This window comes from Tupaia chinensis, unplaced genomic scaffold (assembly GCF_000334495.1).
Source record: "Tupaia chinensis unplaced genomic scaffold, TupChi_1.0 Scaffold150192_1, whole genome shotgun sequence".
NCBI classification, from domain to species: domain Eukaryota; kingdom Metazoa; phylum Chordata; class Mammalia; order Scandentia; family Tupaiidae; genus Tupaia; species Tupaia belangeri.
In genome coordinates this window covers 242,554-266,872 of record NW_006210031.1, presented here as the reverse complement: position 1 = coordinate 266,872, position 24,319 = coordinate 242,554, and the positions used below count along the sequence as shown (strand labels likewise).

At 39.0% G+C, this 24,319-nt stretch overlaps 1 protein-coding gene across 1 annotated transcript in view; it reads left to right on the top strand.

The window, feature by feature from the left end:
- TENM3 (teneurin transmembrane protein 3) overlaps positions 1-24,319 on the top strand; it is a 902,368-nt gene that overhangs the window by 688,787 nt on the left and 189,262 nt on the right. Inside the window, 1 exon segment of the mRNA XM_027769663.1 lies at positions 9,834-10,072. Coding sequence (XP_027625464.1) covers positions 9,834-10,072 — 239 coding nt within the window.

The following is a 24,319-nucleotide window of genomic DNA, read 5'->3' as shown; positions in this document are numbered from 1 at the left end:
TGCTAATCATTTGCTTTGTTTGTTCATATCTTAAAATGTTTTTAGCACTATATAAAATATTGGAGTAGCCAAACTATCTTCTATGAAAATAGCCACTTACAAAGTGAATCAAATTAAAATTTTATTCAGTAGTTGAATACTTTCAACTTTTACTTTCTGTCTTAATCTCTCATTGTGGAAATTACTCACACCACTTTGAATAATGCCAGAACACATTTTCTGGGAATAGTTTTCATTTGGGTCTCTATAATTTCCAGTTTATTAAGCCACGTGCTTAACACTGGAGGAATAATATAATTATTTTAATCCCCTGAACAGTAGTCTAATATTAACCCATTTTTTCCCTCCTGACTCTTAAGCTTGTAATTTAACATATAACTATTTAATTTTGTACTTGATGTTTAAATCTTTCTAAATGAGCATTAATACATTGATATAGTGCATGAAATAATGTAAGATACATTTAAATTTACTGAAAAAATCTGATTATTTTGCCTCTGAAAATCTTATCATGGTAAGTTTTGTGGTTATTAGTTTGAAAGACAAAATCGGTCAAAAGTGAAAAGGTACTAAAAAACAAAACATCCCTACTAAGGGGTGGTTGAAATGACTGTAAGTAACCCGATGAGAGAAGAGTCGACAGAAATTAACTATGGAACATAACGGAAATAATTCAGAACTGTTCAGATCCAGTATTTAAAACACGACATATCATTTGAGGGTAGAAGAAAATTTTAAATGAAAGTGTTACCATTGGCTCTTCTCTGCCTCGGTCAAATAGATGAAAAAGCGGAAGTTGAGATATGAGAACCGCAGAACTCCATTCTGGCCAAAAAAAGAAAAAAGAAAATACCACGATGGAAAAAAAGCCGGATTCTCTGACAGGTTGAATACTAGGGTGGTTGTGGTGGTGTGTGGGTGGGTGTGTTGTTGGGTAGATCAGGCAGGATAGGAGAGTAATTGAAAATTACCTACCGGTCTGTCATTGAGAGAGACCTAAGGGTAGCATTGCTGAACAATGACCAAGAATGTGGGAGTGGAGACAGCAAGAAAGATAAGACAGTTCAGTCTTTGTCCTTCCTAATTTTAAATTTGTGACATGACCCAGAGAAAGATACATCATACAACTGGTTAAAAAGCTAAGCTAACACAGGAGGTGGAAGCTGAAAGCCAAAGGTCGTTCTGAGAGCCCATCAGCGGAGAAACAACAGATCTTCAACTTAGAAAGACAAAAGAGCAATTATTAATTGTACTTCCTATAAAGTAATCCTTCCCCTCCGTGTTGTGGCGACTTGGTAGCAAGCAGCCCGAGTTAATGACGCAGTGCAGCTCCGCAGTTCTTGTCTTGTTGTCGTTGTTGTTAAATAGAGTCCCCCTCAAGATTGCAAAGCCACAAAGCAACTGTTAGTGTGCAGTGACCTTCTGCACCAGCTGTCTTTGGGGCTTTGAAATTGATTTTCCTCATCTCAGTCTCTGATAGTCTCTCTTCAAGTGTGCCTCTCCAGTTCATCACCAGAGTGAAAACAGTGGCACAAATAGCTGAGGAACTGGAGGCAGGCGCCATGCGGGGCATCATTAGGAACATCAGAGCCGAATCAGGCCGCTCCGGTGTGTGCTGTGTTAAAAAGAAGCTGCCGCCAGGCCGCTGCTTTATTGCCGAATACAATGGGGAATATTCTGGCAGGTTCGACTTTCTTCATTCCCAAATATGGTCTGAGAAGTAAAGACGATTTCTGCCTTTATTCTACAAACCTCATGTGGATGCCGGGTCAAAACCATATGTTTTTGATAATAATTTTTGCAGAATTTTTTATAGATGAGAAGCACATTCCCAAAGCTGTGTGACCTGGCAGAGGCACAGGATGAGAGACTAATGACTCACAGAAATGTGTGCCTTTTGGAGGAGTAGGTGATAAAATACAAAATATGGAAGTCATGGTATCCTTTTCATGTCACTTAATTTCAGTGTCCATCCATCTCTTGGTTCATTAAATATTTGCAGAGTTCCAAACTAAAGGAAGCGTTGCCCTGGATCTTAAGATGGGTTAAAAAGAAGTCCTGGGCATACAGATTCTATTTCAGCCATAATACACACTTTGCTACTGTTTTATATTTTCTATATTACAGTGGAAAAGATGTTGCCATTGGAAAAACAGCATCCTATCTGAACCTGAATGGAACGGTTTTACCGAACCTAGAAGCAGATGTTCTCTGTTAGGAAGGATATGTTGGCGTAGGCCTTCCCTGCCACATCTACAAGGTTTTATGCGTATTATTTCAACAACATACCTATTCCGAAGCCTACTTTGACCTGAAATCAGTCTTCACAAAAATGGCACCATTTCTTTATAAACAGTTTCAAAATACATCAATTCAAGTAATCTTTATTCATTTTTTTCTTTACTGACATATTAGAAAGCGATCTGAAAATTTTGTACCAGTGATTAAGAGATACAGGGCGTTCGTAATTTGGCTCCTTTTTCAATATTTTATAACTTTTTGATTTTCACAAGTCTATTGCCAAGGCCCTAAATCTGATGCTTTCCTGGGATGGGTAGATATTTAGGCAGAGAGAGGGAAACATTATACATGTGAGATTTAAAGTCAGTGACCACAAAAATCATTACATTCTATTTTTCTTTTGCAGTAACAAAAGTAAATGTATGCGTTAAAGAAACTAGAAACTTTCAAGGCAGAGAGGTTTTCAGTTTCCTTAGTAGGGAGGACTAACATATTTTAGAATATTACATCTTCGTTTTCAAGAATATCTCAAGAGTTGCACTTTCCTCTAAGAAACATAATTTTAAAGCAAGCAAACCAAGTTTAGTTGTTGAAAGAGTTCCTTGTGAGGATGACGGACCATATCATGTATTGATATCTCCAATTTCGGAAATTGAAACAGAGATGTCTCAGTCAGCATCTATCAAATCATTGTCTTGCACACTGTGGCTAGTCACATGTTTTATGGCGAGGCTAAGATTGTATTCCTTCCAGTCCCACAGACGTCAGTCAGATCTCAGCTCCCATTGAGAAGGGACTTAAGGCGCCTTAAGCAGAGCTATAACATGTATTCCAAGGATGCTTTCATTTGAGTCCCTATACTTTCCAACCTTTATTTATTTAATGATTTTATTTCCTTATTATCTTTGGCTTCTTTGCCAAGGCACTTAATTTCTCTGGGACTCACTTTCCTCATCTGCGTAATGGTCACCATTTTATTTATTTCACAGATATTTATGAAATAACTGCTATGTGCCAGGAACTTGGTAGGCCCTGCAGGAAGACTTTATGGAGTTTTGTATTTCTGTTTATATTTTATCTGAAGCCCTTATTCCAAGTATCTTGCCTTCAGATACTTCGGGGCCTTTCCTCTTCTACCCTATGCTCTTATGTGATATTCTGAGCAAGGAGTAATACTCCTGAATCTTTTGATATCCTTTGCTGTCTGTTCCTTCTCTCCTTTTTTATTTTTTTTTTTTTTTGAGAAAGAGTTGATTTTTGTTTGTTTGTTTTTGTTTTTGTTTGTTATAGGGCATGTACACTCATCAGAGAGCCAGAGAAAGACAGAGAGAGAGAAAGTGAGAAATCACCCCCACCTCCACCCCCGGGAAGATGGGCACACCACAATCCCTTCTCCTCCATTCTCCTCTTGGGATTTTGGGCACATATGCACATGTACCCAGCATGAGTTCAAGCCACCAGGTCCAGGACTCAAACCATGGTCTGCCATGTGAGAGTCCAGTACCTTAACCACTGTGCCACCTGCTGGCCCCTGTCTGTTCCTTCTTTATTAGTCCTTGTGTTATTGCTGTGGTAGCCTGCATGTCTGTGAGGCCCTTTAAGTCCAGTGGCACACTCAACCATTTATTTCCACCTACTTCTGAAGCCACAGAAGTCATTCAGATCGTGCTGAGGGACAGCGAGACTCTGTCAACTGCGTCGCCTAGACGCTCAGTGCGCCAGTGTCCTCAAAGATCCTGTTTTTGCCTCAGTTCTCTGAGACTTAGGTGCAGATTTCTTCTCCCTGGTGGCCTACCCCCCCATGTACTCGGTGGTCTCTGTTTTTGTGGGACTCAACCAGGTAAGGCAGGAACAGGCCTTTGTCTTTGGAACATGGCACATCCTTCTGCCCTGAGCCATTCCCCTCAGTATTTTTCTTCCTAGCTCTTAATGAGATGCTTTTCTAATATAAAAAGAATCTTTATTTGTGGTTTATCTCAGATCCTTTCTATTTCTGCTTTTCTCCAAAAGGTCTACCTGGCACTGAAGACTAAGCAAAGGGAATCTGCCTTTGAACCTGCGTTCTGGTGGCTGCTCATGGGTTGTTTGTTCTGTAGGCTCGGCTCTGTCAGGCATTCTTCTCTTCTGTCCAGCCGGGAGTGGAAGTAGTAGGAAGAATCTCAGGCAGCTTTGGAGTCTTGCTACCTTTCTCAGATGCTGCTCATTAAGCAGAGGGCAGGCTTTCCTCCCTGGGCCCTGCTGAATCCTGTGGTCTCTCAGCTCCCATTTCCATCTGCCCCTATCCTGAAAATATTCTCCTCATCTGGGAATAGAACCCCCTTTCTTCTCTCATACTGCTTTCCTCGCAGATGTGCACGTTGTACCCCAGGCAGCTCCATCTCACCCAGTGGTCTGGGCTTTACAAAGCTAACAAGAGACTCAAGCCAGTTCTATTTTCAGCTTACCGGTCTCTCCTAGAGGCAATGAAACAAAATGGCTGCTGGAATTCAGAGCTCTGAGGCAGAACAAATGGGGGAAATTTTTAGGAGGGGAAAAAACACGCTTTCCATAATTTCAAAAATTTAGCCCACCATACAAGTAAACAGTAAGCAAAGTAATAATTGATTGTATAAGCACTTTGGAGAAAACAAATATGGTGGTAGTTACGGACAGTGAAGGCACAGGGCTTTGGATTGGATGATCAGATAGCAACCTCTGAGCTGAGACTTGGAGGGTCTCCACCCTACAAGAGAAAGGCCATACAAATGGTCATTTCTGTCCTGCTGCAGTATGCTGAAAGCTTAATAAAGTAACTGCAAACAGCATTTAGAAAATACTCAGGAAATGCTAGTTATCATTATGGTTGTGATGAAGCTGACAGCGGAGCGCTAGCTCGGGTTAGCAGTAACACCTGACGGGTCGTCCGAGGTGTAACTGCACAGTAAAGGAAGCTAGTTGTCCCACAGTCGTAGGAAATGCCAGTCCTTTTCCTCTACCTGCGAAGATGATTGTTCAGCCCCAGGAGATACACATTCCAGCGAATGCCAGGACTTTCTATGATGACCGTTGTCGGATTATAATAGTGGGAATTCTGTCCAACTACATGTATCTGTCTGACCTCCAAGAGAAGTGTCGAGATATCCTCCAGGCTGCTTTACTAGCATCCTTTCCAGTGGCATTGAGTAGTCTCACTGTGGGCTGTAGAGCCTCTTGTCCATTTTCTTTTTAAGAGGTTTTTGCCTTAGGACATGTGTGCTTGTCAGACAGAGACAGAGACAGTGAAAGAGAAAGTGAGAAACCACCCCCCGGGGGATGGCCATGTTGTAATCTCCTCTCCTCCATTCTCCACCTGGGATCTTGGGCATGCACACACACGCACCTGGTGTGATTTTGAAGCCACCGAGTTTTTTACATATTCAAATAATTGATCACATGAATAGGAAACCATGATGGTAATTTCATGGCAATGGGAAACTCTATGAAATCAAAATTTCAATGTCCATAAAGTTTTATTGGCAGAGACTCAAAAATCACATATGCATTGTCTATGGCTGCTTTTATCACACAAGAGCAGAGTTCAATGGTATGGCCAGAAAAGCCCAAAGTATTTACTGTCTGGTCCTTTATAGAAAAAGTTTACAAATCCCTATCTTTATGATCAGGTTACTTCTTAACATAATAGTCCATTTTCTCATCTAGAGTATACACTAGTGTGTGGAATTGCCAATATCAACCTCGTAAAGCAAAAAATTAATTTTGTACACATTGGTTTTGATGATCTACATTTTAAATTGGGGGTTGAGGTCTTCAATGTGTGGTTTTTGTGGTCTTTAAGAATATAGAATCCGATATATAATATCAGAATAAATAGCCAGTGCTTATTGAGAGCTTACCTTGTGCTGGGTACTAATGTAAACACATATGTATTAATTCATTTGATCCACAGAAACAGTCTGGAAAACTGGGTATTATTAATATGCCCATTTTACAGATAATCAAACCAATAGAAAACTTGAGTAATTTCTCAAACATCATACAGCTAATTATAGGTAAAGTCTGGATTTGAATTCAGTCTATTTCCAAAGGTCTTAATAACCTTAATATGAATATGGTATGGGGTACAAAAAATACTGCCTCCAACATGCCATTTAGTTTACGCTATCAACTTATTCCTTTGTTTTATAAAGTAGTTCAGTGGCAGGGCCAGCAGGTGGTATGGTGGTTAAGGTGCTGGATCTCACACGGCACACTCTGCAGTTAGTGGCCCAGACCCAGCAGCTTGAAAAACATGCCAGAGGCATGTGTATGTGAGCCCAAAGTCCTGAGAAGAGAGTGAAGGAGAAGGGATTGTAGCATGTCCATCCTCTCAGGGAGTGATTTCTCTCTCTCTCTCTGACTCTCTCAGGTAAGCCCACATGCCCTATGGCAAAATGTTATTAAAATAAAAAGCCAAAAAGTTTGGTGGCAGAAAATGGATTCACAGTATAATTGCTAGAATAATTTATAGAAGTAGTAATTTGTCACTTGCTCTGTTCTAATTTTGTGGCCGACAAAATATTTTGAGATACATTAACTGGTTTACAACCCTGTAAGATAAGTAAGTCATTAGTGCCATATTTTTACAGATAAACAAACAAACAAACAAATAAGAAAACCTGAGTTTCCTTAGGTTCACTAGGAAATAATAAACCGGCAACTTAAATCCAGGTCTTCTGATTTCTAATCCAGAATTAGCCCCACTGTACCTGCATTAGGCAACCTTTCATGATTTACCATACCTTTAGACTAGCTGAATTATTAGTCACTTATCAGTTTTCTAGAAATAGACTTGGTAATTTAAATACCTGTTTAGCCTCTCCTAAGCAATCATATACAGAAAGTAATGAATTTCATTGCGTTTTTATTAGTCAGATTTTATGTAGTGCTTAGCTTTATTACCATAGTTACGGTAAATATTAACTCATTTAAGCCTCATAACCATCCTGTGAGGGAGATTACTATTACAACCTCCATTTTACAGATTAAGAAACCCAAATACACGAACAGTGAAGTAACCTGTCCACACACACACACACACACACACACACACACACACCTGGGAAGGAGGAGAGTGGAATTTGAACCTTGGTAGTGTAGCTTCTTAATCCTTTCTGATGAACTCCTTTGATCTCATCAATCTTTCTAATACACTGTACAATAAGTACATAAGTGTCAATATGTAAAGTCTTTAGCTGTGTACCATCTAGAGTCATCTTGCATAAAAACCATACCAAATACCATGGTGGAATATTCAAGGACACCTGTAACCTCTTGACCCCGTAACAGAGAGCGTGGTCTGTTTGCTCACTTCCTTGGATGTGTCAGAAGAGAACAGAATAATAAATAGGACACACTGAGCACACTGTAAGCTAACAGCATAATATTAAACGTCAACCATGAAATGTATGGTGCATCTGTGAGATTTGGAGACCTTCATTTGTTTATTTATTTAGATTTGTGCCATCGGGCCTTGCCTGCTGACCCCAAATTTGGAGACTTATTGTTAATAGGAATCTTAAAAATGGTCTTAAAATTCCTAGAGTTCCTTATATAGTGGCCAGCAGGTGGGGAGGAGGTTAAGGTGGCCGGATCTCACATGGCTGACTGCATGGTTTGAATCCTGGACACAGAGGCTTGAAAAGCAGGGTGGGCATGTGTGTGTGTGTGTGTGTGTGTGTGTGTCTAAAATCCCAAGAGGAGAATGCAGGAGGAGGGATTGTGGCATGACCATCCCACTCGGGGCAGGGGGTGATTTCTCACTTTCTCTCTCTCTGGCAAGTGTTGGGGGGTGGGGTGGGAGGGAAGAACTCTTAAACAAACAAAAAGAATTCCTTATGCAGTGTGCTTGCCATGTGATCATTCAATTTCTGTTCAACATTTTTGAGGTAGGAGAACATATACCTTTTTTTTTTTTTTTTTGGAGAGATTTTCACTGTAGGGCGCGTGCGCTCACCAGACAGAGAGAGACATAGAGACAGAAAGTGAGAAATCACCCCCCAGGGGGGATGGTCATGCCGCAATCCCTTCTCCTCCATTCTCCTCTCGGGATCTTGGGCACGCACGCACACACGCCCGGCGTGAATTTTAAGCCACCGGGTCCGGGACACGAACCACGGTCTACTACGTGGGAGTCCAGCGACATAGCCATTACGCTAACTACTGGTTCCCGAGAGCATATACCTTTTACCGTTTGCTCCATCGTTGCGTGGCTCAGTTAGAGAGTCTTATGTTCAGTGCAAAATCTGCTTCACTGACCCCTTTGTTTTCATTTTTTTAAAAATCTTTTAAATTTTATTTTACTTATTCATTTGTTTATTTCAATTTGACCAGAGAAAGAGGGAGAGGGGAAGTGAGAAAGCAAGCCACCAGGTCCTGGACTCGAACTGTGTTTGGCCATGTGGGAGTGTTCAGAGCTTTAACCACCACACCGCCTACTGGTCCCGACCCCTTTGTTTTTTTAAGTTTGGTTTATAAAGTGTTCTTTTGCCTTCCCTCCTCTTGTCCCTAGCAGATTACCTTCCTGATTACATCTTTCACAGCTAAAAATAAAACCGTTTGCATCCCTTGAGAGCTGACCGGTTGCCTGTGGCCAAACTTGATAGTACACATTAGTTGGGGAGGAGGCTGGGACAAGAATGTTTCTATGTATATCTAGAAAATAAATGATTTTGCAGAAAGCCAGCGTGGTCACGCATACTTGTGTTTATATGAGTATTCTATCTAGTAGTGAGTGCACATTAAGTTATAAATACAAGACCAGTTTTCTTACGTGAATTGTGAAGATGTTCTTGAGGCATTTCGTTCATCAAAGGAAGTTCCAAAATGGTTTTGTACAGGAAATGTTATGATTAAAATAAATTTTTAGTCTCTCAAGATGTCCCTTTGAAGGGACAAAATTTATTTGTTTGAATAAATCTTGCTATTTACATTAAAATCAGCCTCTTTCATAAGAATCATTTTTATGAAGTGAGGTGTTTTTTGGTTAAAATGTCTCAATTTTTTTATTTTTAAAATCATATGAGGGGACCTGCAGATGATATGGTGGCTAAGGCGCAGGGCTCCCACATAGCCGACCGCAGTTTGAATCCTGGACCTGGTGGTTTGCTTTCTCACTTTCTCTCTTGTCAAATTTAAAAAATAATAATAATAAATAAATTAAATAGTTCTTTTTTTGAGAGAGAGAGACTTTTGCTATAGGACACACGTGCTTGCTGGAGAGACAGAGAGAAAGAAAGTGAGAAATCACCCCCCCCCCAGGGGATATGGCCATGCTGCAATCCCTTCTCTTCTGTTCTCCTCTCTGCATTTTGGACATGCATGCACACACACCCGGCATGAGTTTTAAGTCACCGGATTTGGGACTCAAACTGCGGTCAACCACATGGGAGTCCAACGATATAGCCCTTATGCCATCTGCTGATCCCCTAATTAAATAATTCTTAAAAACAAAATATTCTGTGAGGTAGCTTGTTCACGAAAGGAGAGCGCGAGAAGCAGAGAGGAGGGCTGACACATTATTGTCTCTGATATTTCAACATATTCGGATCCTATAACGATATTCTCCTTTTCCACAGGCATTTCCTATTCAAAACAGGAACAGGGACAACGCCACTGTTCAGTACTGCAACCCCAGGATACACAATGGCATCGGGCTCAGTCTATTCGCCGCCCACTCGGCCACTACCTAGAAACACCCTATCAAGAAGTGCTTTTAAATTCAAGAAGTCTTCCAAGTACTGTAGCTGGAAGTGTACCGCCCTGTGTGCTGTAGGGGTCTCGGTGCTCCTGGCAGTGCTCCTGTCATATTTTATAGGTAAGAACAAGTTTCTAGAACGATTTTGTCTGTGTACTGCGGGTTATCTTGTTTCTTTAGCTTCACTTAGTATTTGGTTGAGGTCCTATTTTGTGGGGTTAATAACATGTTATAAATCGAAGCCAGCAGGTGGTGTGGTGTTTAAGGGCGCTGGACTCCCACATGGCTGACCGTGGTTTGAGTCCCAGACCTGGTGGCTTGCAGTCTCACTTCCCGTCCCAGACCTGGTGGCTTGCGGTCTCACTTCCCTGTTCTCTCTTTCACTCTATCCCTCTCTGGTCAAAATTTAAAATAAATAAAGTTAAATAAAATAATTATTTTAAAAAATTACATTATAAGCCATAGAACATTTTAAGTAATTTTCAGAAGATTTGGGTAAAGAGAAAAGCCAGTGTTTTAGGTTAGTTCATTTCCATAAAGTGCAAGGTTCGATCTGGGACACACTAAATATACATTTGTGTTGACATATCCCTCGTGAAACGTGGCTGGTTCTGTGACATTTCATGTACACAGAATAATTCATGCACTTGCAGGAATGAGCACTGTTCTGGAATCTTCTTTCACGCATAGTCAATAGGGAGCTCTCGGCCACTTGTGATATTACACATCTTTCGGCTAACTCAGCTCTCTAAATGTAAAACTCATCACTCACAACCACCATCGTGCACTCCGAAACACTCCCCAGAGAACTGGGCATCCATAAAGAAATGAATGGATTATATGCTCATTCATATATGTGGATTTTTCATCTTTTCTGAGGTAGCACTGGTCATGCGTTTGACTTAATAGTAACTCACATGATGGAAGCTACTAATAGAAGTTGTAAATATTCCTATTATTTAACTATTTCATAACATATTTTTGCATTAAGACTACTGGAAATTGCCTTCTAAATGCCTGAAATGACCACATTGGATTTGGATCCGCTTCTGAGAGTACAGAAAGGCCTACCACATTGAAATGCTAATGGTGTCCTCTGAGATAAATCACAGCCTATGTGGTTTATCCACCAAGAACAACAGCCAGTGATGCATCCTCAAGTTTACAAAGCGATTTGTGATGCCCCATGAAATTCTATAAATGAATTACAGAGCTGTATATAGAGTAGTCTGATACTCTTGCAGTGAACCAGTCTCTACCATTAGCTACAATCTAGTACTCTTTAGATATAAATTATGTACTTTGGAAAGTGAAGCAACCATTTTGAGTCTCAGCGTTGAACGGAAAAACAGAACAGTAGAGCATGTAAGAACTTTGGAGATAATTGAGTTAGAAGTGGCAACTATGTGATCTGTTATGTTTGAGTATTTTCAATTCTTTGACCAAGAAAGATGTCACTGATGATTCAGAGCTTTCCTGTCCAGTGGGCCCAAAGACATTCTCATTTTTTACATCAGAGTACTTCATTCAGCACCTCTAACAGCCACTACCATCAGTTAGAAATGAAAACAAGATCAAACCTTTTTGTCTTACACACACACACACACACATACACACACACCCAAAGAGCATGTATGCTTTTTGGAGAGTGACACAGAGAGAGAAGGAAAGTGAGAAATCACCCCCAAGAGGTATGACCATGCCACAATCCCTTCTCCATTCTCCTCAGCCACAGGGGTGGGCACACACACACACACACACACACACATATTCCTGGCTTGTTTTTCAAGCTACGAGGCAAAGACTTGAACCGTGGAGTTGACCATATGGGATCCAGTGCCTTAACCCCCATGCCACCTACTAGCACACTTTTTTGTCTTTTATTTTAATCTAAATTAACTTCCTCCTTGTACAAATGGTCAAACCAGATACTTTTCACTTAACCAGCATCACACCTGGTGAACCAATACTGTGGTATCTTGTAACAATCAAAGTAAATGGAGAATTTCACAAAAATGAAAGTCAGTGTTCAGAAACAAATTATTATTATTAGAAAATATCATGGCTATTTAAAAGAATGTAAGCTCTTCTACTTAGCTGTATAAATTATTTGTGCCTATCTAAGTGTGCTGCTAAAGAATTTTGAACGATTCTTAAATGTACTGGTTGTAAAGGAGATGCAATAAATTCAACGTGTTTGTACAGGATATTAATTTTTTTTTTGGAGAGGTTTTTGCGAGAAATCACCCCCCAGGGGGGATGGCCACGCCATAATCCCTTCTCCTCCATTCTCCTCTTGGGATCTTGGGCACACACACGCACCCGGCGTGAGTTTTAAGCCACCGGGTCCGGGACGCGAACCGTGGTCAACTACATGGGAATCCAGCGACATAGCCATTACGCTAACTGCTGGTCCCTAGAGGATATTAATTTTACTACAGTGCATGCTAAGTAGATAACTACTCTATAGGACTAGAATTCAGTTTGATTTGACCAGGCATCCTTTGTGATTATTAAGTGCCCACGTCTTTCTAGTTGTTAAATACTTTGATTATGAGTTCTGATACCATTTAATTTTTGTTTTCAGAGGTGTGACTTAACAGGAAAAATAGCATTTGAAAGTGAGATTAGGTCACTGTTACTTGTGACACTTTTCTTTTAAAATATCCTTTTGTAAATATAACTGAGAATCGGAATTTTTCTAAGGAAATTTGGCTTGCCAAGTTACTGGGTTTTACTGTTTATTAGCTAGCATCCTACTTTTTCCTACTAGTACCATTATATAAACTTCTTTGCTTTTATTTTTTCCCCAAATGAAAACATGCAAATTATATAGTTGATATGTGATATTTTCAATTGAACAGATATTTGTGAAACATTTGTTTTGATCTAGTTCCTATGCTAAGAATTAAAGAAATACAATCCCAGTCTTACCTGGCAAAAATGACTTTTATCATCAAAGAATTGTCTCATACTTTTATCACTGTAATTAAGCACAAGTATGCTTAGGTTTTCATTGGTCTTCCTGCATTTAAATGACTAACTTAGTAACCCAGTCATTTTTTTTTTTAAAATCAGGTATAGATTTTCATTTCTTCATCAGTTAGCATGCTAAATCCTTTTTGATTCAAGATACTGCTTGTACCCTTGAAGAAAAGGATAGGATAGACTCTCAGGAAAGGTTGACCTTTTCTGTTAAGTGTACATGTAAAGCAGAAAGGGGAAGAAGGGACACTTGCCTATCCAGCCAGATCAGTGAGGCGAACAATGGCATCTTCAGATTGACCTCACGTTTAACAGAAGTGCAGCCATCCTTACCACAATCTTAGAGGTCTCTTTCTCTCTTGTTCACTATTAATATAAAGAAAGACACCAAGAAATAAGCTTAAGAAAAAGAATCACCTTGAGAAATTATTTCTGCTCCAGAAGTTTTTTTTTCTCACCTTCATGTGAGATAATGAAAGGTATGAAGATGTAGCTTTCACATGTTTTTTCTCTAAAGTAGTCTCAAGATAGACAACATAAATAACTTCTGAAAGTAGAAAGGGAGGGGAGAAGGGAGACAGGCTTCTTTGTTTAGTTTTTCTTTTCTTATCAAAATTTTAGCAAGTCTCATGCCAGGCATGTGTGCATACATGCCCAAGATCCCAAGAGGAGAATGGAGAGGGGATTGCGGTGTGGCCATTCACCCTGAGGGGTGATTTCTCTCTTTCTGTCTTTCTTTCTGGCAAGTGCACGCTCTCTATAACAAAAATCTCTCCAAAAAAAAAACCAAAAAAGGCCTAGGGACCAGCAGTTTGCATATTGGCTATGTCACTGAACTCCCATGTAGCCGACCGTGGTTTGAGTCCTGGACCCGGTGGCTTAAACTCATGCCGGGCGCATGTGCATATGTGTCCAAGATCCCAAGAGGAGAATGGAGAAGGGATTGCGGCATGGCCATCCCCCCTAGGGGGTGATTTCTCGCTTTCTATCTCTCTATCTCCCTGTCTTTCTGACAAGCGCACATGCCCTGTAGCAAAAACCTCTCAAAAAAAAAAAGAAAAAAGAAAAGAAAAGAAAGGCCTAAAAAAGCAGTAAGGGCTAGCCTCTGGCCTGGTGGTTATATGGACTTGATCTCCTGTGACTGACCACACAGTTTGACCCAGTAGTCTGAAAAACATGCTGGACACATGTGTATGCTTGTCCAAAATCCTGAAAGGAAAAAATAGAAGAAAAGAGATTGTGGCATGACCTTCCTCCAGGGAGGGTGTTTTTTCTTTCTTTCTCTCACTCTCTCTTTCTCGTTATTCCATAGGGGACTGCACATACCCTCTAGCAAATATATTTTAAAAAAAAGACGTGAAAATTAATTAAAATCCCAAAGTGCATTGGTAACCACCATTATTTGTTGTGTTTACCCTCTCATGTATTTTTTCATGCATATATTCAGCTAGAGGTCTGTATATGTTCTGTATCAGGCTTTTCTTGTTTATCATTTGCTATATATGATTTACATAACTTTATTTAGTGTCTATTTTTAATTAACCAGTACTCCAAAGTGCAATGACTGCTTTTGTACGCATGTGACCATGTGTATGTTCGTGCACTTGATCAAATATTTTATCAGTAGAAATTATGCTAAATAAACTGGTTGCAAACTATGTCATCAGTTTACATAACTGCCAATTCTAGTTAGCATCTGTAGCTATATATTTGATTATCAATGTTCTTCACTGTTGCCAATCTTTTAGGTTAGAATGTTTAATTCTCATTTTAACTTAGCAGTGCCAGGTAGCTTTTCATACATTTACCAACTGTTTGTATTTCTTTTTGTGTGGATAAATAGCCTAGTTTTCTCCATTTTTCTATTGGAGATTTTTCTCTTTTTTATTTGCAAAAGTGTTATTTTTTTTTAAGGGTACAAATATTTTTTCATATTTGATTTATTATTAACTTTGGTCATGGTCATTTTTAAACAAACTTTTTTGTTTGTTTGTTTAAAGTAGTTTCTGGCTTTTATGCCATACCTAAAACATCCTTATTTAGTCTAAGGATTTTTTTGTTTAAAGAATTATTTTATTTAACTTTATTTATGTGTTTACTTATTTTAATTTGACCGGGGAGGGGAGAGGGAAGTGAGAAAGCAAGCCACCAGATCCAGGACTTGAACCACTGTTGGCCATGTGGGAGTCCTGTGCTCTTAACCACCATGCCAGCTGCTGTTCCCAGTTTTTTTTTTTTAATTGGACTTCAGTTTATTAAATTTTAAAGAATTTTCAAGTTGTCAAATTTATCAATTTTTTTTCTTTGCAGTTTCTGGCTTTTGTGACATGTAACATTCTTATTTAATCTAAGCATTATTATTATTATTATTATTGGAGAGGTGTTTTTGCTATAGGGCGTGTGTGCTCGCCAGACAGACAGAGAGAAACAGAGAGATAGAAAGCGAGAAATCACCCCCCAGGGGGGATGGCCACGCTGCAATCCCTTCTCCTCCATTCTCCTCTCGGGATCTTGAGCACACATGCACATGCGCCCGGTGTGAGTTTAAGCCACTGGGTCCGGGACTCGAACCGCGGTCGACTACATGGGAGTCCAGCAACAAAGCCATTACGCTAACTGCTGGTCCCTCTAAGCATTATTTTTTTTAAGTGGACTTCAACTTATACTTACATAGTTTATCAATAACCACTTCTAGTTGACCATTTTTCTGGGTACTCTAAGAGGTGTCAGTTGTCCAAATTAGCTCTTCATTCCAGACACTCATAGTCAAGTGATGAAGATGTGCATGAACACACAGTAAGAGCACGTGCTTCCATAGCACCTCCATGGACAAAAAATAGAAAAGAAAGACACTCTTCAGTTGTTGGCTGGAGATGGTAGGTAGTCTTAATCCAGCAAATGATGTTTAAACCAGAACTTGAAAGATAAGGAGTTCACCTGATGCCAAAATGACTTCGTGACAGATCGTCTTGAAAAGAAGGTGCCCACAGAGCAGCAAGGCCCAAGCACATGAACACCACAGTGGTCCTCATGGGGGGGCTCATCATGCCAGGCATCGTGTTGGAAACTGTGTGTGAATCACCTCATGTAATTTCCAAAACAACCTTATGAAATATCTCTGTAAAAAAAATAAGGGATCTGTGGCCTGAAGTCGTACAATTAGAAGTTGAAGGTGACTGGACTGAAAACTATCAAGGACCACAGTATTCCTGTGTCCCGCAATGTTTCTGAACAACTGAAAATAGGCAGAAAAATTAAAGAAATTTAAAATAAGAGTGGAAAATAATATTTATGTTTTCAAAAGGTTGCGTCATTGGCATTGTGGAACATGTAATGAAATGAAATGAAGTTCAGATTCGTGCTTTTCAAACTTCAGTGTGCCTGGGAATCCCCTGGGATCTTGTTAAGCTATCTACTCTGATTTTGCAGATCTGAAGTGAGAACTGAGGTTCTGTCTTTCCAGCAGGCTCCGACGCAGTGCTGCCGTGGCCCACAGACCACACTTTGAGTAGCAGGGGTCTAGTTAGTGCTGACAGAGGTTCCATTAGATGATGGAGATGTTCTTTACACTGTCCAGTTCAGTATCCACTGAGCGCGTGTTGCTGTTGGTCACTTGAAATACAGCTAGTGGATTTAAAGGGCTACAGCTTTCATTTTATTATTTTAAATTAATTTAAGCTCACACTGCCACGTGTAGCTTGCCTTTGGATAGTACAAGTCTAACAAACCTACTCAAAAGCTAGTCTTATGTGGGGATTCATACCGCCCTGTTTGGGATAGAGAAGTTACCATCATTGAGAAACCTTAGCTTGGCCCATAACAGACCAGATGTACTATGGTGTTGCATAGCCCAGTTCTAAAAACTCAAATGTTCAGAAGACAGACATCTTCTTAGCAGAGTCACATTGATATGGTCTGTAGACTGCAAAGCTCTCCCTAGTTCAGATCCTTCTCTAATGAATTGACCTGTCAACTGACATGCCTTAACAAAGTGAAAATTCCACCAATTCCTATTCACAAATATTCAGTTCAATGATAATAGTCATACAGACCTATCAGAAAGATACGTCTTCCACCTTTCTGAGACACGTATCTTCTTCTTTCTACCCTAAAATTAGAAAATTTTCATGATGAGCAATAATCAAGAATTGTGGATTTAAAAAGAGATAGTCTTGTCACTGTTCTGCTTTTGGTTCGTTACAGAATGTTGTACATAGAATATTCTATAGCATTTTAAAAATCAAGGATATAAATCAGGGCTTGGGAGAGTACTCCTTTTTTGTTTCATGCTGTTTCTTAAACCATCATATTATCAATGACCTATCTTCTACTCTGTACAGTCTGTTCTGTAAGGTGCATGGGGAAATTGGAGACTAAAATAAGGAATACAGCAGGTTCGTGTGCCCAAGGGCTTTATCAGGGACACACAGAAAAGACACAGATAGGTAGGAAATGATTTCTTAATTAATTGTCATATGAACAATGTGGAAGTAGATATCAGAAAAAGGAGTTGCTACTGGGATTCTTGATTATTGTTTTTTATTTAAGAAGGCTCTCTTTTCTGGGCAGAAGATACTCTGTAATTTTGATATGATACATGTCAAAAAAAATGCCCAGAAAATGCATCATGAAATGTGAACATTACATAAACATTGTTAAATGCAAAGATAAATATTGGAATCATACCAATTAAAACAACAACAAAAGTCATTTAAGTTAAACCTCCAATGAGCATTATGGACATTTAATTTCAAGAACATTCTCATATACTGCTGGATAGTATCAAAGAATTCCCCATATAGAGCAGCACCAAAGTTATTTGAATTTTTTTGAATTTGAGAAACACTAGAGTAAACAAAAAGCTTATCAGAATATATTATGCTAGTATATTTTCTCAATTATTTTTGCCCTTTGGCCAGGTTTTTCCCAACCAGTAATTAATTTGACAACAGTTTCTTGAGTTATGATTGATATCCCTTACAGTTCCCCCATTAAAAACATACAATTAAGTTGTTCTATTTACAGACTTTTTTTTTGGGGGGGGGAGAGGTTTTCCCTATAGGGCGCATGCGCTCGCCAGACAGACAGAGAGAGACATAGAGACAGAAAGCAAGAAATCATCCCCCCGGGATGGTCACGCCGCAATCCCTTCTCCTCCATTCTCCTCTCGGGATCTTAGGCACGCACGCACACGTGCCCAGCGTGAGTTTTAAGCCACCGGGTCCGGGACGCGAACCGCAGTCGACTATGTGGGAGTCCAGCGACATAACCATAACGCTAACTGCTGGTTCCCTATTTACAGACTTTCATAATGATCATCATAATCAATTTTAGTACATTTCTATCACCTCCAAAAAAATAAAACCCCTATACTACATGAAAACTTTAGGTTTTCCTTCAAAAGTCACTTCCTGTTTCCTTCTGATGCCGTGGTAGTTTTCTCTTTCATAAAAATCTGAATCTTTAAGGAACTGGCTTGTTAACTCACTTCCCAGTGAGGAGAAATAACTCAGCCTTGCCTTTCTTAAGAGCTTCTGATACATCGTGCTAACCAAAGAGCTACTCGCATTTTCGGTATTCCTTTTCATTTGAAAAATACATATGTAGTTATTTATTTTCTTTGAACAGCTGCTACCAACTGATTCCTAAAATAGATGTTGTCATATGTCTGCTAAAAAGGCTGTTTAACAACATAAGCATTCCCTAGATCTAGCAAAACATAACCTGTCGAATCCAGGTTCACTGCAGTTATGACTCCTTAACAGTTGTCTGTCCTACTTTGGTGTCTATTTGCATTTTATGAACATTTTTACCTCTCCATGTACCTTGAAATTGATTATGGTACTAGCTATATATATGCAACTCAGGGTCAGAAGGAAAACTACGCCAGCCCTTTGTGCTTCATGAAAAATCAACCATTTAAATATATATGGCAAAATAAAATGTGTTGTGACATTCCTTTTTCTTTTTGGACATATCTTTGTAATAAAAGTGCTGTTTTATTAGGTTTTAGAGCACCGCCAAGCAATGAATTATATGCCATTTTCTGCTAGAGCTTCTTCCCTTAACCCTTAGCTGTTATATTCAGAAAATGCATTTGTTAGAGATAGAATGGTAGCATTTTAATACTAATGAGATTTCATCCCATTGTGGAATAAAATGTATTGCCAATATTTTAGAGGATGGAAAATTATAACACGAAAAATTTGGAATCAGTATATCAATATTTTATGTTATTCTTGGGTACATGATTTAAAGACACATTTAAACCTAGTTCAATGGTGAATGAAGGCTCAGAATAAAGCAGTTTGCCTCTAGAAGAGGAAATCCTAATTCGATAAAGTATCAGTGCAGCTCTCAGTCTAAATTTGAAACAGAGAAAATCTGGGAAAAGCCCACTTTGGGCTCAGATGTTAGGGTGCTGCCGTGTGATTTTGGAGCCATGGGTTCGGATCTGGCATCTACCTGAATACTCTGGGTACTCACGAAGGCATACCCATGGCCCTAGCTGCCTGGAAGGCTCAAGGAGGAACACGTATCAGTAGTCTCTCTCGCTCAAGAAAGAATGAGTAAACTTAAAAAATATTATTCTAGGGATCAGCAGTTGGCGTAATGGATATGTCGCTGGACTCCCATGTAGTCAACTGTGGTTCGAGTCCTGAACCCAGTGGCTTAAACTCACGCCGGGCGCATGTGAGTGCATGCCTAAGATCCCGAGAGGAGAATGGAGGAGAAGGGATTGCAGCATGGCCTTCTCCCTAGGGAAGGGGAGATTTCTCACTTTCTGTCTCTCTGTTTTTCTAGTAAGCACATGCACCCTATAGCAAAAACCTCTCCTCCCCCCAAAAAATTATTCTAGATAGTTGTATTTTTCTCCCATAGGGTGAGTTCACTGGAGAGAGAGAGAGCTATCACCCCACAGGGGGATGACCACGCCACAGTCTCCTCTTCTCTCAGGATTTTGGGCATGCACACACATATGCCTGTTGTGAGTTCCAAGCTGCCAGGTCTGGGACTCAAACCATAGTCAGTCATGTGGGAGTCCAGTGCCTTACTCACTATGCCACCTGCTGGACCCAGTTGTCTTTTTTCTTTAAAGACAGCACTTCGTATGAATGAGATTGTGCTTTTGTGTGTACAGTCCTTCAGCCCCATTTAAATATTTTCTATCTTGATGTGACTTTCAGTGTGAATTCTATTAATTTGTAGGAAGTATTAGTTTTCTAGTTCTAACGTAGATCAAAACCTAGAAAGTTTGAGAGATCCATTAAATAAAATTTAGTTTATTCTGTAGTCAACTTTCTGTAATCACATCATTGACTTCTGAATTGAACCCAAAGATAAAAGAAAGGTATTTAAACTCAATTTTTTGACACAAGCCTTTGTAGCTTTTTACTACCATAGGATAAAAGTATTTTGTTTCGAGTTTATCCTATTTGTTTATTATCATAAAAAAAGAAGCATTACCAAATTTAAGAAATTATACAAGTGGAGAAAGTATGTTTTTCCCCTTTGCACAAAAATAATTAATTTTACTCCTGACTTGACATGACGTCTGCTAGATTAAATAATGTATGCAAAATACTACTTTAAACAGAACTTTTACCATTTAAATATAAAGATATTCCCTGACTTGAAAAATGTTCAGACAGTAGGAATAAGAAATACCTTTAAAGTCAGCTGAATTCCAGTTTATGCTAGACATATCTTGAAATACAGTGATTTTCTTTTTCTGTTTTAGGCTGTCATTTTTGCAGAATGTAGCAACATCTCCTGACTAATGACAAGTGGAAAGCATAATACAATATTTACCATTTCAGTGCTACATTGCATAAATATTTAATTGGTGTTGCATACGTCATTTGCTTTTACATTAGGGGCACAGAGAGCAGTGTGTTCGGAGAGAATTAGCTACATAAAAAAGAATGAAAAGAAAAATACCTGACATAAATTTGATTAAAAAAAAAAAAAAACTTGATAGGTTGTTAAGAATTTAGGAGTAAATTCAGCATACAACCTGTAAGTTCCGTTGAATCTATATTTCAACAAAAGTCTCATTCTAGAATACAACAGAGCCAATAAAATTTGAATGTGGGTAGACTCTTCTAGTTTATTGTTACCACATCATCTGAGAATATCTACAGACTACTTACCGGCTCTGTAAAAATAAGATACCAGTTTCTTCGTTAGTGACTTTGGCAATATAAAACCTGTCAGAAAAGGAAGTGGCTGGTCATCCATCTATCCATCTTTTATTCAGCACTTATATATTGAGTAACAGCTGTGATCAGACTTACTACCGAGATAGCAGTGAACCAAATAATACCATTATTGCTCTGTTAGAGATTGTATTCTTTTAGAAAATGCAAACACAGCAATTGATTGCATTCACAATGACTATTTAGAAAGGAGAAATATGGGAAACTAAGACAGCCCAGGAAAGGCAGAATTTATTGAATCTGAACACGAGAGACTGGTTTTCCTGCTAAGACCTAAATGATAACTAGCATTATATGTTTTGACAAATGGTGACATAGGGACAAATTTTAAGTGATGCCAACCACATAAACCTAAATGTGACCAGAAAAATGGTCACAAAGATTAAAACAAATGTATTGTGATATGAACGTATAAAATGTAGATGTCATAGAAGAAAGACTATGGTGTTTGTTTTTCTTTGTTGACTCAGCTCAGATTCTTTGTTGCAGCTAATGTCTACAAGTGTAAAGATACATTACTTTGGAAATTATATGTAACTAGATCTAAATTATCATGAGAATTTATAGCCTCTTTCTTTTAGTTTCCTTCTGTTCTGTTCAGATAACATACATGCATGCCTTAGGAATTTTATTTATAAAATACATCTGGAAAATGGGTTTTAACTCCATTAAGGAAAAAGTTGGGTCAGCAGGTGTTGTGGTGGTTAAGGTGTTGGATCCCACAGGACTCAGTCGCTGTTCAGGTCCCTGACCCAGTGACCAGGTGCATGTACATGTGCGCCCCAAATCTTGAAAGAATAGAAGAGAAGGGATTGCTGCATGGCCATCCCCCCGGTGGGTGGTTTTTCATTCTCTCTCTTTTTTTGTCTCTTTTTGGCAAACATACATGCCCTATGGCAAAAATCTGGGAAAAAAAAAAAAAAGAAACCACCAAAAACCTATTTAAAAAAAAAAAAAAAGTCACGTCTGAGTTCTTTCCAGAGTTCATGAATACTCCATTAATCTGTTTTGAAGGCAATGAAATAGGATGAGTATCCCTTATCTGAAATACTTGGATTAGAAGTCTTTCAGATTTCTGGTATATTTAGATATTAGAATATTTGCTTGCATACATAATTAGATATCTTGGGAGGAGGGAGACCCAAATATAACATGAAAATTGTGTTTCATGCATACATAGTCTAAAGGTAATTTTATACAATATTTTTGTATTGCACCATTTTTATTTCAACTCATAGGTGTGGAGTGTTTCACTGTGGCATCATGTCAGTGCTCAAGATATTTTTGATTTTGGAGCATTTTGGATTTAGGGTTTTCACATTAGGGGTACTCGATGTGTGTGATCTGTATTTCAAAAGCTTTTTGGAACAAAAAGTCGTGTGTCTGTGCCTTTGATAGCAGAGAAGTGTAATTTCCATCATCGAGTTGAACCTACAATAGGAAAGCTCATTACTTTGAGACCCTCCCGTTGTGCACATTAAGCACCTATCATTAACAGTGAGTCAGAGAACAGTTTTACTTTTTTAGCTAGACCCCTAACTGTATGAAAGATGTGTTCTGAGAAAAAGTCAGTATTTTAGTAATAAGAACGCCCAGTCTTTCCTTACCTACAGGGCACTGTACTGGCTACTTACCCAGTTTTCCAAACAGGGAATGAGTGCTCTTCTCCTAGTGGCTTTCTCCAGCAGCGAGCCTGGTCTGACGGTTGGCAATCTCCGTCCTGGGATTGTCTTTTCACCCAGACACTAAATTAGCCACAGGCTAATCCTTTCTGTTTACTCTTCCACGAGAGAGTTCTTTCTTCCTTTTATCACTTTCAGTAAGCCTCTTTCTGACCCTGGAGGAAAGAAAGCCTGTCACATTTCCCAGGATGATAAAAGGATATTCAAGGCTACCTAGAGGATCACCGCGTATAATTTCTAGAATGTGGAGCTCTGAGGGAAAAAAAACGGTCCAAATAGTTTTGTCGCTTCTTTGTTGGTTTATCACATGTACCTCTTCATTTATTCCCACTATCACAGTCAACTGAATTCCATTAAACATAGCGATTATCCAGTGTCTGTCCTAAATTCCAAATTCACAGAGATAGGTAAGATGTTATCTTTACCAGTGATCTCACCAACTTAAACGCCAAATCGCGTTAGATGGGCATATCACGTTACAGTATACTTTTAAAAAACTGTTTATAAATACAGATCCTCTCAAAGCAGCACGCTTGGAGTTTGTAGCCCACCTCAGTCACTAGCTACATGATCCATTTCCTTAAATTGATTTACTTATTTGTTTCTATGAGCGAGAGAGAGAGAGACAGCACTCCCAACAGGGTCCCAGTGCCGTGATCCACCCCCAGCCTTCAGCCATCCCCAGATCATGGGTGTGTGCCTGGCACAATCGGAATTCAGATTTGAACAGGGACTGTCCCCATGAGGGATTGGCTCAGAGTGGTGAGTTTCACTCCCACTGTCCGGCCCCTCGCTGTGTAATCTGGAGCAGGGAATTTTAGCCTCCATAACCCTCAGTTTCTTCATCAACATAAACAGATTTAGTAATTGGTACAGTTTGGGAACGTATTGAACAAAATAATGAATGTGCTTGGCAAAATGTAAGCAATTGCATGACATCCATTAATTTTGGCTACCATTAATATTTTTATAATAACATAGTAAGTTAAATGTTATTATCTACTATTTTTAGAAAGAAAAAAAAATTGCATCCATATAACCAGTAGCTTATCCAGCCACAGAGCTAATATAAAGTAATTTTAAAAGCAACCATAATCCAGGTCTAATTTTTGAGTTCAGAATTTTTCCCCACACCACCATAGAGCATGATTTTTTGTAAGATTTAAGGATTTGCAGATGGTGCATGGACAGGAGAATAAATAACATTAAATAACAAAATGAAAAATGTAATCCCTTTGGCATTCTTGTTCTGTTGTATTGGATTATGTCAAGAAGGTCTCCATAGGTGTGAGCATGTCTTTGACACTTGTTCTAGCACTTCATTCACAATAAAGAGTTATTTTACTGGCAACAGTTTCCATGCAGATTTTATTGACATTATTTACAGTTCACTTATTCCTTAGTAGCCTTTTATTTGCATTGAGATGCTGATTTTTTTTTCTTTAAGGTAATGCTGTAAATAGAAAATTTCTTTTTATATA